This window comes from Cyrtonyx montezumae, unplaced genomic scaffold (genome assembly GCF_038088225.1).
Source record: "Cyrtonyx montezumae isolate F1298 unplaced genomic scaffold, pur_monq_1.0 scaffold_0, whole genome shotgun sequence".
Taxonomy (NCBI): Eukaryota; Metazoa; Chordata; class Aves; order Galliformes; family Odontophoridae; genus Cyrtonyx; species Cyrtonyx montezumae.
Genome location: NW_027071824.1, coordinates 13907553 through 13926628, shown reverse-complemented (window position 1 = coordinate 13926628; position 19076 = coordinate 13907553). Strand labels below are relative to the sequence as shown.

The window sequence follows — 19076 nt, the reverse complement described above, 5'->3', positions numbered from 1 at the left end:
AAAATAAAGTGAAATGGATGTCACTAGCTGAAGCTAGTGAGGTAAAAATAAAAAGCCTTTGTCTTAATTAAAATAATCATGGTTACAGGAATTAGAGTAGGAAAAGATCTGTGAGGCCAAAGTGTTGTTTCTTTGAGCTCAATATAGGATTATGAGGTATTCCATGGGATATTTTTAGTGGGTAGCCCAGTCTTGCTGTAAAAGTCCGAGAGTATGATTCAGCTGAGGTGAGAGATGACACTTGAAGTTACATTGCCTTTTCGTGGTCTAGATACGTAAGTGAAAACTGCTTGAAGAGTCTCTTGCTTTGATCTGCTACTTAGTTCCTCTGTAAGACTAAACAGAGAATTCCATGGACTTGTCTGCAGCACGTTGTAGCTTAAGGTATTTAAACAGCTGAAGGTTATGGGCTTTTATTAAATAGTATTTTTGAAAGAAGTGTGGAGTATTTTAAAAAACAGCTACTGCTTACTACGAAGATCTGGATTATTTTTATAAACATCTGTTTATATCAAAAGAAAATAGAAACAATAATAATCACAAAAAAAAATCTGGTTGCCATTGGTGCCTTATCTATTATTGTGGTTCTCATTGCCACAAGATGGATTCAGCAAATATTAGTCCTCTTTAAATAAGAAGAGGTTAAATATTTCATTTTAAAAAAATTCAATGATACATTTATTTCAGTCTTAAAGAATTCCACAACATAAACAAGTCTATTCTCTATAACGTGTTAGAAGTGTTTAATTCATCACAAGTTTTTGTTTCCATTATTCTGAAAGATTCGAGGGCTGTCTAAGAGCACTGGACTTAAAAATAATCATTTCTGTGGTTTGGACTCTGAAGGTGTCCATTTCTGTTAAAGATGTCATGTTATTATATATCATTAGGGGCATACTCTTTTGTGCATTTTCTAAAAGGAATCACCAATTCTTATTTCAAATCTAGCCCAAACTGAAAATAACTGGAAATCTTTCCTGTCCAATTAAAAAAAAAAAAAAATTATGTTCTTTCATGCATTCCCTAATGTCACAATGAACATCACCAGAATTACTGCCAGCACTTACAGTAACAATCTTGTGTGTTAGAGGTAACACATTAAAAGAGTTCTAAAGAAAAGATTGCTCAGCATTTTTAAGAGATGATAAAGGGTCTGGAGCCCCTCTCTTATGAGGAAAGGCTGAAAGACCTGGGTCTGTTCTCTCTCAGAGAGGAGCTGATCCACGTCTATAAATATCTAAGGAGCAGGAGGCAAAGGGACGAGGCTGCACTCTTCTCAGCAGTGCGTGGCAATAGGATGAGGGGAAATGGCCACTAACTGAAGCATAGGAAGTTCCACACAAATGTGTGGGAACTTCTTCATGGTGAGGGTGACAGAGCAGTGGCACAGCTGCACAGAGAGGTGGTTGAGTCTCCTTCTCAGAGACGCTCCAGACCCTCCTGGATGCCTACCTGTGCAACCTGGGCTAGGGAGCTGCTTTGGCAGGGGGTTGGACTCAATGATCTCTAGAGGTCCCTTCCAACCCCTACAATTCTGTGATTCTGTTATTTTTTTCTCCTTTCTTATCCAAGCTGAATTCTTTCTTATTACTGTCTAACATTATCTTCTAAGCATCTCATTGTGATCCTAACTTCCTTCCCATTCTTGAATACTGTGCTGTCTGATAAAGGTCAGGAAGATTTTGTTGAGTTATGAGGATCAATCATTATACAAATGCTGTTACTGGACTGGCTTCTTAGTGAACTGTATTGGTGCCAGATCGATTTCCCAGTACAAAACAAGGAGCTGTGAATTTTATATATTCACTGAAGTTGTCACAATCCATAGTGTTGCCCTTGTTCCATTACAGAATCATAGACCTGTAGGGGCTGGAAGGGTCCTCTAGAGATCATGGAGTCCAACCCCTCTGCCAAAGCAGCTCCCTAGCCCAGGTTGCACAGGTAAACATTACCATAAACAACTAGTCCCATACCAGTATTAATCTTTGTTTACTGCAGTACGTTCAGTTAATATATAACTGATGCAGTTAAAAAAAAATACCATAATCTCTCTGTTTTCATAATACTTGCATATTTTGAAGCATTTTGCTTAGAAGTAATCTATTTGTTATATAAATGTTCACTTTGCTGATGATATGGATATTTTGCATAGCAATGGCAGACTTAATTATTTTGAAAACAGCTGTGAGATCAACCACACCCAAAGTGCCGAAAGTGCCTCAGCTAAAATTCCTTAACCAGCTTTTCATTCTACATTTGGAATTTTGAAAGGTTGATTTCAAAATAGCATCTTCCTGCAAATAACCTGTTTTTCTCAAGCAAGGATGTCACAGCTCTGATCTCTTTAACAAAATGCAACTTGCATGACTCTGCTCTGTTAACCTAAAATTCCACACTCATAGCATTGATATGTTATTTGTCATTCTTACTCTCATTCTTGTAGGAGTATGTCATTGGACACCATAACAGGATAGCTGTGGTATTTTGTAATTCTCTGTGTATTTTGAGCCAAATTGACCCTTTTGGTTTTGGCTAGTAGTATGTAGGCTAAAGACCTTCAGCACAAAAGGAACGAGGAAACATCCACTAGGCAGAATAGCCTGAAATTCTACCCCTGCAGAGATTTGTGCTAAGCCACTGCAGTCGCCAAAATGCTTGTGACTGAGCCTCTGCAGGTTACTCTGTGGGTACAGTACTGGAATTTCCCTGTTTAAAAAAAAAAAAAGAACTTAGATGTTTTTTCCTTGAAGTTAGATGAGAATTTTTCTCCCTCCATACAGACTGTCTGGAACAGCTTTCCCATAGGAAGATGTCATGTCAGAAAATATACCATAGAAAATGATTTAAAATAGAGCCTGTTATGTGGTAAATATAGCGTGGTATCTGTGTTAGATTCACATGGGTCTTGTCCACTTTAACACATCGTGAAAACTGGAGAGTTCTGAGTTCAAGAAACTTTATGGTTTGAGGCCATTCCTTCAAATCCCCAGGTTCTTCAAATCCCCAGATTCTTCCTCCCAACATTATGAGCTGAGCTGCAAGGAAACATCCAGGCTAGCTGTAGCAGAGAGGATGTGAATTTCAGTGAACCAAAAAAAGAACAAGAAAAATGATGATGAACATGTACTAAGAAGAGACAGTTCTGGAGCCTGTGATATTTATTTCCTGTTTCCATGACTGATTTCATCAGAAATACTTGAATGCAGAGGCAGTCTCTAACCTAGTTGGATGATAAGCAAGGAGTGAGTCAGGGAACTTCAGGAAGAGAACGGATAGCATCAGGCTACGATTGTGGGGTGTTCTCTGGAGGTTTGGTTCTAGCACATCTTTCCTGTATTCTTCTTTTTTCTCATCACATCATTCAAAACTTTTCACGTGTCTGCTAATGGTTCATTCCGATGTACAGCACTCAAGTTCAGAAAGAGCTGCATTTGGCTGTGCAAAGTGTTACCTGTTGCCACGATTCAGAAGAGTTGAGCCCCGCGTGCTGGCTCTCAGCAGTCAGTAGGCACACTGACCATCCTGTCTTGATTCCTTATGACCTATCTGGAATCTTTAAATAGCCTCTCAGCTCACGAAGGTGCCATGAAGAAATTTTGTTAATATTTTACATAACTGTCATCATATCTTACAGCAATTAGATGGTCACATGAGAAGAGTACATATTTAATCAGAGCGAGGCTTCATTGTTAGGCAGTGTATAAATGCAGGGGGGTTAAACCTGTCGGGGGGGGGGGATGAAAGAGAATTGTGTCTCATTGGTGAATTCTGGCCAGCCTAGGAACAGAATTTGAAAGAATACTTTGTTATCCTCTATTTGAAGGCTGCCTCATAAAGCAAATCTAAATGGAATTAAGGTTACGCAGGCAATGAAATCTTGTAGAGGTAGAAAGCTCCGGATCAGCCAGCATTTATGGATGTGAAACAAATTACAGGTGCAATAAACTGCAGCAGATTCAAGCAGCCAGAAGGTTAATGAGATAACCACTGTATCATCTAAGTATTAAAACAGTACGCAACGTTCAGTGAGCAAATGTTGACTTCTGTGAAAACACATTTCTGGATTTACCCACTGTCTTGCAAAGGTTTGATAAGCTGCTTCTCCAGAACAGGGAAACAGTACATGGAGAAATTTCTGTAGACATTACCATCTAAATATTTCAAAATATTTGTATGGTCAGTATGCATTTCAAGCACAGATTTTTTTTTTTCTTCTGTTCTCTCCAGTACTTAAAGAGAGGGAGGGGAGGACTGTGGTAAAGCTGCCTTTCTTTTTTTTCTGAACATTTTTCCTTCAGGAACTCTATAGCTGCACTGCAGTGCACTTTTGCCAAGGCATCCCTTCCACATTTCATGTGCTGTTTAAAAAGCTGTAAAATGAGATGCTGAAAACATTCCATTAGAATTAATAAGACTGTCTTAATTTACTCTGTAGTTGTTGACATAAGCTTAGCTTAACAAACTCAGAAACCTGTTCCAAATCTCAATATGATTGCACTTTAAGATCGTGAACAATTAAACCTTACTGCTTTATTGTGCAGTTCTTTAGCCATTCATGCACTGGAATTTTGGCTTTAAGATAACTATGTTTTGAATAGATGTATGCATTAAATTTTAAGACAAGAACAGCAAATTACTCTCAGTTCTCAGTAGTTTCTCCTGCTTCAAAAAGAGAGCAACTTCAACTATTTATAAACTGTAATTAAGTTTCTTTACAACATGACTCATTCTCAACAAGCAAATCCTTGTTCTTTTGCTTTCTTATGAACTGTGTGGGAAAATTAGGGTTCAATCACTGAAGAATTTACTCAATGCTTAATTACCCAAAACAGCCCTCCGAGTTCTGCCTCATGTGGAGCTTTCATAAAGATGTGATTTTCTCTGCAATGTGGATCTCTAAAACTTGACTTTTGAAAAATAGTCTGTAAATTTTTACAAAGAAGAAATCAGTATTTTGCAGTGGTATTGCCTCCTTTCTCAGTCTGCTTGCTTCTTTCAGCTCCTCTTATGTTAATAATGCGATGCTTAGGAAAGCTAAAGTAAGAAATCATTATGATTAAATTACTTAGAGCATGAAACTGAATTAGAAAGCTTTACTTTCCTGAATGAGCTAATGGTTTAAATTTTCCAAAGGAAATGTTTCTATTTCTGTGAGAGAAGGGATAAATGGGACTTCCTCTGACATAATTTTCATTTTAAAACTGAGTTTGACAGCAAGATTTTTACCTTCATAACTAAATACTAATGCATAACTGCACGACTTGTGTAAGCTTGCTAGCTGAAGTGACTCACTTACGTAGATGAAGTTATTTTTAGAGAGATAATTTGCACTGTTTAGAAGAGAGAAAAAGAGAGTCCTACTAAGAGCTCGATCCCTCATTATAGTTTACAGAGCTCGTGAACCCAGCATCCAAGCAAAAGATGACTAAGCAAAGGGTCTATTGGTACTTTCAGGAATTTACAGACATGAGTCATCTGCTTATTTTCTGCAGACATATCACCAGGATACTTTGTGAGTCAGCTGTTATTTGGAAATAGTACTTGTGTTCAACATGAATACGTTTTTGTAATTCTTAAGTAACTACCATGTCAAACCAAAGCATGTTTTTGTCATTCGGGCATGGATTTACCAAAGTAGTATGTTGTTTTTAACTGCGATGCGTTTTACAGAATGAAATCTGAAGTCCATCTGAGATGTAATTCTGATAACTCTTACCTTTGCCACATTACATATCCCATGAGGACGGATCTTATTTTGTATTAGTGCATAGATTTGGAATCAGATTGTATATATGACCAAATCAAAAAGAAACATTTTTGTTATCAGCGCGTGCCAGCTCATAAAGATGTCATTGCAACTGTGAGCATAATATGACCTTTCATCTTCTAAGCACCTTACTGGTGTTGACTATTAATGTTATTTGCTTATTTTATTATATATAATAAACAACAGTAAATCCAAGCATTTTGTAAACTTGCAGCATCAATGGTCTTGCATCCAATGTGCCAGAATTAAGCTCTTGCCTTTATTTCCTATTGCTGAAATAATAGCTGGCTACCTTGACATACATTATAATACTTTACAACTCAAGGGTATTTCCTGTTTACTTGTCTTTTAGGTGTGGTTGTGTTCCAAAATTAGGGACAGGTTTTTTTTTAACTTTGTTTGGACTCAGCTCACACCTTATATTAAACAAACACTTGGGTTAGAAGAAAGGAGCATTTGTCAGTTTTAGGTGAATAGTAGTCAAAGCAGTCAGATCAAAGGCAGGTCAAATTGTTCAAAGCTCAACTTGCAGCCCCGTTTAATACTGCTATTAGCCTGATGTGGAGTGCACAGTTTTAATTCTAATTTGATTATATGATTAACTGATTACAATGTGAATAATTCCTTGACATTCCTATACTGCTTTTGGTTAATCAGTGAAGAAAGTATTTTCTTCTATATTTGGGGACACCTTTGTTGGATTTATACTCATTTATAAAAATGAAAGGCTTATAACAAATGGAAGCTTCTCTGTTATGGTAGCAATGTCTCGATTATCCACTTCAATGATGTTTCTAATGCCAGATGCTTTCTCTGAAGTGCAAACTTTCTATCTTAACTGTCAGGGACAAAAATGCTGCTATTTGCACCCTATTATTTATTATTTAATGCTATTGATAGACAAAGGTTTTCAAAGGAAAGATAACAAAGTCAGAAATTCTCAAGTAAAAAAAAGTTAAATGTAGGGTCTAAATTATTCCTTGTGTGTGCTACTAAACACAGTTATTCCTTTCACACAGTGACAAAACACAAATGTTCAGAGTGGTTTTCCTTAGAAAAGTTGATGCTTGAGAAGGAAAAGGTGCAGTAGGGGAACAGAGTTGAAACAGTGACAGCTGAAGGAGTGTATTTATCATGTTAAAGCAGAGAGCTTTGCCTCGTATTCCTTTCTGTGGTGAAGTCCTTGAGTTTCTGAGACAACCACTTCCCATCTGTGAGGGGAGGAGAGAGCTTGCTTACTGGTAGACAGCCTCAATATGCCAATGCTTTTTCAGGGATATTACTGAATAATCAAGTTACAAGGAGGAATTTGACAGAGTAATCTTGGAGTCTAACCTTTGTTACATCAGTGATCTGCCCTTAAATTAGCAGAACTCTGCCCATGTCATTACTGTTTAAATATCTGCTGGAAGCTGCTGTGTGAGCTGAGTCACCAGGGCTTGGGGAGTTGTCACGTGTAGCTCAGACACCAGGTCACAGTGTGATCGTGATTTGTTTTATTTTGAGACTACAGCTGGAATATCACATTCAGTTTTCAGTACTAAATTACAGTGAACACATTTACTTGTAGAGCTTGGAGGATAATTTAGGGGAAAGGGAGTTGTGGTTTGGCTGATGCATATCGAAATATTCAGACATGGTTAGAAAAAAATGACAGAACTAGTAGGATGGTAGAAGGGAGCTCAATAAGAATGAAATCCTTCTTATTCTGATCTCAGTCCTTGAGCAGTGATCTCAAAGGAAGTGCTGGCATCTCTGTTCCATGAAGTATTTTAAAAGTAGAAAATGATGAATTACCAAGTGCACCAGAGGGGAGATCCTCTTCTGTCTGTGAGTGAGTTCAGGCCTGTAATGTTCCTTTTTCTTTCTTAAAATTCTGTTTGTAGTGATCCTGCCCCTTGTTTTGTTTCCTGCTTTGGCTACTGCAGCCTTAGTAGCTCAGGTTTCTTTCCTTCTCTTTAAGGACCACAAAGTGACAAGTAGACAAAACAGAGAAACCAAATTTGTTTGAATGAATTATCATCTTACTAATTTATTTCACTCATTGCTGTGACAAATAGGAAAAACGTTTGAAGGATTACATCGAACTGCTGCACAATTGCAGTACTTTTTCACTTTGACGAATTCCAGAATTGCAGTTTGGAGGATAACAGAGTACAATCATAGCTGCTTTCAAAAGGAAATCTACACCTTTAAAAATGCACATTCACATTCACCTGTTAATTTTTGTCCTGGATTAGGATTCTAATGTAATGGAGCATTGATAAACTCACTTGAGCTACATGTTTCTGTAGCCTCCTGAAATTAAGCGTAGACCAAAAAGATCTTAAGCATAAATGCAGCAAGTTTAGCAGTTAAGCTAAAAAATACCTTCTGACTATATTGTTAAACTGTTGTGGACTATTTTGTTGTTCTGACAGAGGAAGAGGATCATGAGGCAATGATGAGCAAAGGGAACTAAAAGGTTCTGATTTTTATTTTTAGTGAGATATTTTTGGTATTAATGACTTTGCAGTGTGTTTTTGGTTTTGTGGGGGGTTTTTTGTCTAACAGATGACTGCAAGTTGAGATCTGTTCTAACTCGTGACTGAATCTTTCTTTGTCCTTTATCAAATCATTTAACTACTCTACGTCTCAGGCAGATAATTGACATAGAAATACATGAGCTAAGCAGTTTTAATCTATTTCATGAAAGTGTATTGATAAAGCAATATGAAGGAATCATAATTTATAAGAAATACAAAAGTATATGTCAGAAGCAATAATCACTTCATCCTTTTCTGTCACCTTTGAATCAATAGAAAAGAATGATAGATTCCCTTTTTTAAAAAAAAAGTAACACAATGTATATATTTTTATTACCCTCTTTATTTTTTGTTGTTTTAAATTCCAGTTGACCTACCGCTGTACTTTCCTCGAGACCAACCAACCCTAACCTTTCAGTCAGTCTACCACTTCACTAACAGTGGGCAGCTGTACTCCCAGGCCCAGAAGAATTACCCATATAGTCCACGCTGGGATGGCAATGAAATGGCCAAGAGAGCAAAGTAAGTCAGGTTGCTTTTTTGCTGCATGTTCTTCTGGTGATATAAATTTCACAGATGTAACCGTATGTTTCCATCATTCTGCAAGCTAGAGCTGTTTTTTGTTTTAATGCAGTCCTAGTATTCCCCTGTATGAGTACAGACAGATACCTTATTAATCATGCTTATAACACTAGTGCCAGAGGACTGATCAAAACAAGACTCTTCAGTTAGGCACTGTAGAGACACAGAGTAGTGACAATCTCTGCTTCGAAGAGCTTCCAATCCAAGTAGACAAGATAGCCCACAGCAGGATTAATCTGCATGATAGCAGTCAATCAAGATAGTGCCTTGGTTTTGTGTGGGCGTATGGGGGACCCTGAAGGGAAGCATGTGAGATGGAAAGAGCAAGGAAGAAAAACCTGAAAGATATGCTCTTATAAAAGAGTAGAGGAGAAGGCAGAGCAAACCAGTGATCAAGCATAGTAGGCAGTCCTGCCAGAACTTGAGAAAGTTACCTGAAAGTCTGAGGACTTTTTTTGTTTCTTTGTTTTCACTTTCCTACTTTCCTTGTTGGCTCAAAACAGAGAATCTTTTTCCTCTGCAGTTTTTCTGCAGGCCTTGATTTCAGCATGGGTAAATACCACTTCAGTCCTACTATCGCTTTTGTTTAAGGTGACAAGGCAGCATCTCCAGAGTGATTCTGTTGCAAGGATAAGTTAGTGTGGGCAGCAGTGCTCCTTTTGTATACCGTGAATTATTTCTGTCTTCTAAAGAAGTAGAAGAGATTTCATCTGGATGGAGCAATATTGGTAGTGGACTTAGTGCTGAATTTAGATTTTGCCAACTGTAAAAGTATAAGAAAAGCAACAAATCTAGGGAGGCTGATTATCAGTTGTCAGCACTCAAGTCCTCAAAGTATATAAATAATAAGGCATATTGGAGTTAACGTTTTGACTGACAATTGGAAGATTAAATTAAATTAGCAAAGATGCATAATAAGAGTCAAATGAAAATAGTTCAAGCTGAGTAAATCAAATGAATGGCATGGTCAGAGACTGATTGTAATTTGGAAATGATGGAAGCAAATAATAAATGACTGAAGCGTTTGCAGATTTTGTAATAGTTTTAATTGAATGGAGAACATCAAGCAACATTTGATTTTGGATTTTGATGCATTACAGTAGAAATTCTTTAGTTTGATAGTAATTGGTTTTAAAACTATACAGTCTAGAAGAGCCATTTCTTGATCAAGTGTGATTTGTTTTTGTGAAATTGTTGTTTCTTTTTTGTTTCTTTTTTTTTTTTTTTTTTCCTAGCAGAACATTATGTGTATTCTGTTTTTAAAGAAATGAAACAGTAGCTGGAAGCATCACTGTGGCTTGTTTTTGTATTGCAAAAATGCTTGATTGTATAGTCAAAAAAATGCACTTATTTTGCATCTGGAAGCTTACAAGTATCTATGTTCTGTCTGCTAAGTGCATTCATTTATGAGTGGGTGTGTACAAATGGACTTCTCTGCCCTGCACTTGAAATTTAGAAGTATTATAACAGTACTTTGAGAAGCACTAAATGTGTACACTTACTATCACATGTACATTTTTGAGGTTATTCACTCTTATGTTTGAGCCTTTCCATTTAAGTTTTACACTGGCTACATAATATGAGAAAGATGATGAGAAGCGGGGGAAGAAAGCACGCTGTAATGTCTGAAATAACCATCACTGAGCTGCAGAGAGACGGAGAAGCTGTTCTAGTTAAAAGAGCTTTGCTTGCAGGAACAACTAGTGAATCCTGAGCGAGTGCCAGAAATAAAGCTACAGCAGGAAAACTATGATGTTATAAAGCGTGTTAGCATATTTCAAGAAATATTTTTAACACAATTTAGTACTTATGTAAATATTGTTTAAAATATTTTCTAGGGCTTCTTAGAATAGATAAGTGTGTTTCATCACAAAGATTTTTTTTTCATTCTATTTTATTTTTATCATTGCCACGTTACAGGCCGAGTATATGGGAATATATGTAGGTGTATAGAGGAAAGTGTTCTAATTAAGCATATAGTTCAAACACCAACTCAATTCATCCCCAGTAAAAAAAAGAAAAGAAGGATATGTGACGCAGCCTCCTAAAGCAATGTCATTCTGCTCAGCTGACGTAAATTTAGACCTGGATAAATCAAGGAAAACTTTTTTGTGTTTTTTAATTGCTGCCCATCCATTAGGTTTTACTTAATATGTAGTCTTTCCCTCTTAGCTGAATGGTTACTCAAGTGCTTGGCATCCTTTGAGACAAAACAACTCTGTTTAGCTTTCTGGCCCTGCTGTTCTAGGGCCACAGGATCTTCCACTCGATGTTCCGGAGTCTGACCAAATTCTCAGTCACTTGAGGGGTCATTTTACACCATTTTCCTCACTGTAGCCTAAGATACTGTCAAGGACAGTTTTTGCTTGCTGTTGTACCAGCCATGTTTATTAGCTGTCCAGTCGTGTTCTGAGGCGTGTATACCACATTGCTCCGAAGGATGCAGAAGCACCACCAATCTCCCAGAGACTTCCACGTCCTCAGCTGGCAAACCCTGCCTCTGTTTTCAGCAGCTGCAGGCAGCCTGCTTATTCATGGGCAGGGCTGTCAGAAGTTCATGCCAAAGGGACACTGATTCTGTGCCCAGCCTTCTCCACATTTTTTTCCATCAGGTGAGCCCATCCAATTCCTTCAACTCAGGGGCTAAACTTGAAAGTCTTGGTATCCTTGCTTATCTTCATGGCCCCTGAGCAGATGCAGGCATCTCTTTTGAAGTTAGGGCTTAACCCTTTGCTGTAGTCTTTAGACAATCAGTAATTACAAGTAGGAGCAAAATTATTACCCTAAAAAATATACATATAGATGTAGACGGTGTGCATTCTCAGACACATATCACCTAAATCTAAAAGGCAAATTCTCAAATCAGAATATCAGTTTAGCAGAATCTTTTTTTATTCTCATAGAATCATAGAAAAAGGACTCATCTTCATGCAGATATAATTGGACCAATTTTTGCTTGTCTGATAACCTTCATGAAATTGGGTTTCTCTTTCTCTGTGTCTTAGGCAGTTTTTAAAATCACCTGGCTCCTTTGAGGCTTCTGGCTTAGATTTCTCACTGAGAGATAGTGTCTGATGATTGAAGCTCGCTATTGTCTCTGCCAAGGGATTGCCCTCTGGCTTGATTTAATTCTAAAGAACGAATCACATCCTGGTTAAATAATGTGATTGCAAATGCCTCCTGTTTTCTCATTTCTCAACTAAACACTAAAATTTAACCTGTTCCTCCAGCTAGAAACAGCAAAACCAAAAATACCAAGATTCTCCTCCAGGATGCCAAGATACCATTTCCTCCCAGTTCCCATCTCAGGCTCTGCCTCTTATAGGTCATTTGTTTATATGGCTGCGACCTCCTGCATATGCAGCTCCTCCAGAAGATTTTGTCTTAAAATACAATAGCAAGCCTAAGAAAATACAGTAGATTATGGAAAGTTAGCAGCCTTGTTTGTGGTGTACGTGTGAAGTAAAACATCTCTGTGCGGTTTCCATGGGAAAGCTCTCTTGTTTTTTGCTTAAATAGGCATTCAAGTATACATAAATGGAGTCTTTAAAGAGCATGCAGACTCAAAGCCTGGGATTTTATGAAGAAATACTGTAAATAAAGCCTGTTTGTTTATACAAATTCAGTTTTTAAGATGCGCTCTGGCCCAGTTTCTATCCAACCTAGTTGTGCTCTGTAGACCTAGGTTACAGTTCAGGGAGAGCAAGTTAGGACTCAGTTTACTCTTTTGTCCTACATAAATCCACCTACACACCATTAAAAATAGCAAGAGGTGGAAAACAATAATGTGGTATCACAATAAAAAGTCATTCTCAGTGTTCAGATTCTTTTTCTCAGCTTGTCTGACAAAACTGTTTTCTGAATGACATTATTGTCACTGGCCATTCATCGGTGTTCACAGACTGTGGTGTTAAATGTACATATCATTCAATGCTCTGCAAGGGTAAAAGCTTGAATGGGCTCAAGTACTCTCAAGTGTATATTGGCTGTTGCTTTGCCATAAGGTTGAGTGTGATTTAAGGCTATATGCTAATGCATCTTGCACGAGCTTCACATGCATCATCGGCGCTGCTGCAGCTCCAGTTCAAGCTGAGCACAACTGTGCTATGATCATTAAAAATCAAGCTGGGGCGTTGGGCTGTAGCATTTCTGTCCTCAATCAATAGCCTGATTTGGCAGGGGGGTTGGACTGGATGATCTCTAGAGGTCCCGTCCAACCCCTACAATTCTGTGATCATAACACAAGAAGATGTGTTTCATGTGAAGATTCCAGTAGCTATTTGGCTGCAATGTGCTTGCTTTAAGCATTAACTCTCCTTTGTATAGAGAGGAAGTATATCTCTTTAGTTTAATAAAAGAATATTTGAATAAAGGGAACAATTTGGGGGCCTAAGGGCCTATCCTTGTGTGGTTCTTTAGACGCTCAGTTGCAATATGTCAAAGGTTTGCTGTTGCATTCAATATATTTTGAATGCCCCAAGTGATATTCGCTTTTTTTTTTAACTCATCCATTTTTTTTAGGTGAGAATTCTTCCCCATTTTAGTCAGAATGTTAACTGATCATCTTGCATTCTGTTAAAGTAACAGCTTATCTCTTTCCTTGAAAGTATTGTTTTTTCCCTACAGTGCCTTAGATCGCACTGTATAAAGTTTACATGTGAACACTGCACTGTTTCTGTAATCTCTGTTTGATGGGTGTAATTAAGGTAATATATCATTTGTTATTATTCGTTTTGTATTTCGGTATTTTTCTTGCTTATTTGTAAACATAATACATTTTATTTGCATGTATTACTTGATTGTTTCATGCACATTAGGGATCTTTCAAGAGTGGATTTCCAAAAATTAACTTGTTGGCATCCATGCTTTGCGCAGGAAGCCTTTTTCTTGCCTATGGCTCTGTTGCACTTTACCTTAAACTTAAAATAAAGTTTAGGGGAAAAAAAAAGAAGCACAAAACATGAGGATTCTTTTCAAAAAAGAGCAAGAGGGTGTGAACTAAAAGGTTAGAAGCTGAGCTGGGTCACTTGTTTAAATGTTTTGTTTTCAATATTCCTGCATCAAAATCTGTACAGAAGTGATTTCCTTGCCTGAAATCCAGCAGGGCAGACATTTTGTTGCCTCAGGTGGACTTTTTTTCAGAATACAAAAGGGCCAATATGGTGTGACAGCCATAGCAAGAAGAGATGCAGTGACCCAGCCATGTGAAGTTTACAGAGAAGTTAATTTGATTTTATAGACCATTAAATCAAAACTCTTATTTTTTGTGGCAGTGTCAGCGGATCGGAATTATAAATGAAAAGCATGAAGGCAAATGGAGAAAGTTGTTTTATGTTAAAATACTCAACAATCCCACTTGTCCTCGTAATACATTCTGTGTTGATTTACCAGCAAACCTTAATAGTGATGTGATTTTGATTGCAAGATATAAAGGCCAAATAATAATTGAGCATTTAATTAGAATTTTTTCCTGGATATTGTTTTATTTTTACATTTTCCTCTGCATACACTGCATTGTACAGTGCATGCACACGGTAGTCACACTTATTGAGTCATATTTTTCATGTACTTTTCTTTAAATGTCTCCTTGGATAATTAAGTCTGACTCTTAAGATATGGTATGTTAGTTTCTGACAGGTGCCTGCCAGGGATCTTCAGTGCTGTCATGCATTATGTGGATTTCAGCCAAGACAGAAGGGGTTGGGTGTTTGTTTCTGGTCACTTCTCATTAAAGCTTTGACTGTGGGAAAAGAAAAACAACTATTTGAAGATGAAGAGTATAGGTACAATAGGGCGTGCATAGAAACAAAATATGTTAGACAAATAATTATTCTGTTTTCACATAAATGTTACAGATATTAATTATACAAATTGGACATATGTATGCTTTGATACATAGTAAGATTTTGGTTTTTTTTTTTGCAAAAAAAAGAAGATTTTCTTGTGTATTGAGAAGAGAATTGCACAGGAAAGATTGGAGAAGTTCACTTGGAGAAAGTGGAAAATAATAGCAATGTGTTGGAAGACAAATTCTAGAATTTAAAAGTACATGGTTTGTAGATAAGTAGGGTTGAGTGCTGTTCTAGAAATACTTGCTTTAGAGAACTCTTTTATAGATTTATCAAAGCTGCTAAATCTGTATTAGATCCAGGAATTATACCAAAAAAGCCCTCCTTTGCATTAGAGAAAAGGATAGAAAGAAATGCATGGTTCTGGAAGGAGGTCAGGTTTAATAGCTCAGATAAATACTGTTATTAGATCAATTACAAAGTAAATAACTAAGTAAAAATAATAGGTGGGCCTTATTATCTTTTGAGTAGTATTTGTAATTGTTCTGTTAAACACAAAGAATGTTGATACTCAGTCAAACTCAACATACATTTAATCTAGTATCATGTTGCTATCCATAGCCAGTAGAAGATGCTTGTGGGAGTGCATGGAAAAGTACAAAGTGATTTTTTCCTCATATATTCTACTATATTTAAGGATTTCTACGTGCAGAGTCGGTATATTTCTTTTTCACAGCCTAGTTTTTCTTCAGTTTTTTGAACCCAAGTAAATTGTTAACATCACAAAATTCACTGAATCACAGGGGCTGGAAGGCACCTCAAGAGATCATCGAATCCAACCCACTTGTTAAAGCAGGTACCCTACAGTAGGGTTACAGGTAGGCATCCAGACAGATCTTGAATATCTCCATAAGAGGAGACTGCACAGACTCTCTGGACAACCTGTTCCAGTGCTCCGTCACCCTTACTGTAAAGAAGTTCTTCCACATATTTGTATGGAACTTCCTGCGTTCAAGATTTAGGGCACTGTTCCTTGTCCTATCACTACACATTACCGTGAAGAGCCTGGCCTCATCCATTTGCCTCCCACCTCCCTTTAGATATTTATACACATTTATCAGATCCCATCTCAGTCTTATTTTCCCCAGGCTGAACAGTCCCAGGTTACTCAGCCTTTTCTCATATAGGAAATGCTCCAGGCCCTTTGTCATCCTGGAGCGATTCAGTGGCAAGGGATTGCACAGATCAGCAAGATTTTCTGTGAAGAAACAGTTCTGTCAACTTCTTGCATTCCTACCTCCTGGTTGGTCTAGTTGTTACTCCCTAACTCTTGTATCTAAAGAGGCAGCAAAGAAATAAGCCCTGCTGATCTCCCCCATAAATCATGATTTTATGAGCCTTTTCACACTTCTCATGTTACAATTTCTCCTGCTTTGTTCACTCTTTCATTCTGCAGAAAGAAAACTACCAGTATTTGTGATTACCTTCATAATCCTTGTACATTTACTATTTGTTGTATTCTTTCTGTCATGGGGGCTGCACGTCCATCACAGTGTATTCACTGTATATTTATATGGTGATGTAGTGGTATTGTCTGGTTTGCTATTTATTCTGTTTGCTTTCCTTTGTACTGAGACTTATGCTGGTGTTTTAAAACCAAGATCACCCTGTTATCTGCACTTCAAAGCCCTTGCTTTTTGTGTTTGTAAAATTAAGAGTTTTTTCCTTGCTTATCTGCCTGTCGGTATTGACATTTTGCCTGATGTTTTACAGTCCAGTTTCCCATTATGGTATGAACCGTCTGCAGCTTCTCATAACTGATAGCTGTTTTTTTCCTCCTCTGGCTGAATTGTTATCATTAGCAAACTTTGCCATCTTCTTTTGCTCATTTTTGCAGATTGTCTAGGAATATGTTGAAAGAACAGGTCAAAATACCTATTTCTAGCACAGATGTTTTCACCCTAATAGTACTCATCATTCATTCCTATCCTTTTTCTTCCTTATCTTGACTTTCTGTTTATTCACTCCTGGATCTTTTCTCCTTCTCTGCTAATTCAGTTTTTTAAAAACTACTGAAAAACTTTTCCCCGATACCTGTTGGGAAGCCAGGCACGGCACGTCATTGGGATCTTTCTTGTCCGCATGTTTTTCATGCCTTAAGAAGATAAGAGATCTGTGAAGCACGAGTTTAACTCCTACCCAATATATCATATTTATTCAACTCCACTAAGTCTAGGCTTTTTATAATTTTATAGTTTCTTAAAATAGTTTTTACCAATTTGTAAGGCACAGACATGACATTTACTGGTCCACAGCTCCCCTTAGCTCAGACCTTTTTTTAATTGACATCACACTTCTCTGGTACCAAGCTGTTTTAAGCAGGAGGTTATAAGTTATTTGTGCGTTTAACTTTCTCACACTTGAGTTTCTTCAGAACAGTTGGGTGTGAATATCATCTGCGCCTGCCGATTTGCATGTGTATGTTTTGTTGATTTGTTCTTTACCTTTTTGGCTGTCATTTCTGCATGAGTCAGATCTTTCAGCATGTCCCTTACAGAGAACGATTCTTGTGTAGCAGTCTTTCTAAGCACCTTCGTGGTGAACTTCAATGCAAAAGTAGTTTCATTTATTCGTCGTGACTTTGTTTCTTCTGAGCATTCTTTTTATTTTTTGAATGGCTTTTGTACTACTTGACGAGTTTTTATTTGGAGGGTTTCAGCTCATTTGTCCTTCGCTCACACTCAGTTTTGGTCTGCATTACTCTTGCTTTTCCACGTAAGTTTATAGATTTTGTTGCTGTTTTTCCCATTTGGAGGGATCTCTGACCTCTTGAGAACTTTATCTTGCTTCTAATAGGCAAGCACGTGTCTTACAAATAGAAGAGTGCAGAGAAATAGCTTCGTTAACGTGTTTTTTATAATCACAGCTGTACGGCATCTCCCTTTCCTTCTGACTGAGTTGTCTTAACGAATATCCAAGGAAGATTCTTTTATGTTTTGGTATGTTGCCTTCGGCCCCCTTTGATAAGCAATCTGGCAAAGCAGAGAGGATGGCATGATCAAATCACTACTTTCACCTGCTAGCAAACTTTGTTTTTAGGGATGCTTGTTGTCAGACTTGTTACCAATGAATCTGTAGTGTAACCCTTCATTTCTCTGAAGTACACATAAGGGATTCAGTAGTTCATTAATGATCACTCAGTTTATATTTTTACTTCTGCGATCTCTTACTGAATCTACGTTTGTTGTCTTGCAAGCCCCACTCCTAAGAGTGGTGTTGCCCAGACTTTCTTGCTCTCTGCTACTTCTTATATTGTTTCTGCTTTTCTCCCTCATTTCATCCATTCCTCTCCTGCCCTTTATACTTCAAAGAGGCTCCCAGTTCCTTCTGTCCTTCAGATCTACTAAATAATTTAGTAAAAAATAGTTCTGCAGCAGCATAGTTCAATATACACTTGTATAACCTATATAGGAGGAAATAAGAAGAGTCTTAAGAAGTCAATATCTCTTTAAGAAGTTAACCTTTACCTGGGGTGGAAAAATAAGGCTGTGGCACTTCAGCAAACAGGAAAAATAGAGCAGGCTGTCACACAGTGACTGGAAATTTCTCGTGAATCAGTACTGTGTTTAAAAAGACTATATGAAGATTGATTTTTTCCGTGATGTCCTTGGAATATCATTCTCATGATCCACAGACAAGGAAACAGGGTGGCCGTGCTGTGACAGAAAGATTCCAGTGCCTCCTGTCTCTGCAGATACTTGGTGTCCTGAGCACTGAGTTAGCCTCGGGGGAAGTTCAGAAAGCAGAAGCAAAGGCACTGTGATCTAAGACCACAAGCCTTCATCTGACTGAAGCAAGTCTATTTATGTACATTGTGGAGAAGGTGAAGGAAGTGAAGTGTTTATCTCTTGAACTGCTGAGCAGAAGGCATTGATAAAACTGTTTTAGAGTTTCGTTTTGCTGTGTGTACTTTGGGACACTTAGAGCTGCTGTATCTGTGGGATATTTCTGTGCAGTTTGCTTTTGTAAATTTCCAAACGTCTATATCAGAAACCTGCAAGAGAACAAAACTCCAAGTCTTGATTTCCATGTGATTCATAGCAACCTGCATGTTTAGATACTGAAATCAGCTGATTGTTTCCAGTAGCTTTAGCTTTCTTCTTCAATTCTCATTAAAGGTCCAAGCCTTTGGGAACATGTATATTCTTGGAACCAAAGTTATCTTTTGCAAAGTGGTGGCCCTACTTATGCTGTTTCTCTACATTAAACATTAATTGCCAACCTACACAGTGATCTACGGTCCTGGCTCCGCAGCAGTTCCCTTAAAATTCACTTTCTTTACATATTTGCCTTCAGTCAAGTGGTTATATTTATGGTTGTTTTGTTATTTGAGCAGATTGTCAAGATTTGTTT

General features: G+C 37.6%; 1 protein-coding gene across 3 annotated transcripts in view; it reads left to right on the top strand.

Annotated features, from left to right (window-relative positions):
- Nucleotides 1–19076, top strand: part of BABAM2 (BRISC and BRCA1 A complex member 2) — a 155302-nt gene that overhangs the window by 124599 nt on the left and 11627 nt on the right. For all 3 annotated transcript variants that reach the window (XM_065755098.1, XM_065755115.1, XM_065755106.1), the window contains one exon: nucleotides 8661–8814. In XM_065755098.1, the coding sequence (XP_065611170.1) occupies nucleotides 8661–8814 (154 nt within the window). The remainder of the gene's footprint in view (nucleotides 1–8660; nucleotides 8815–19076) is intronic.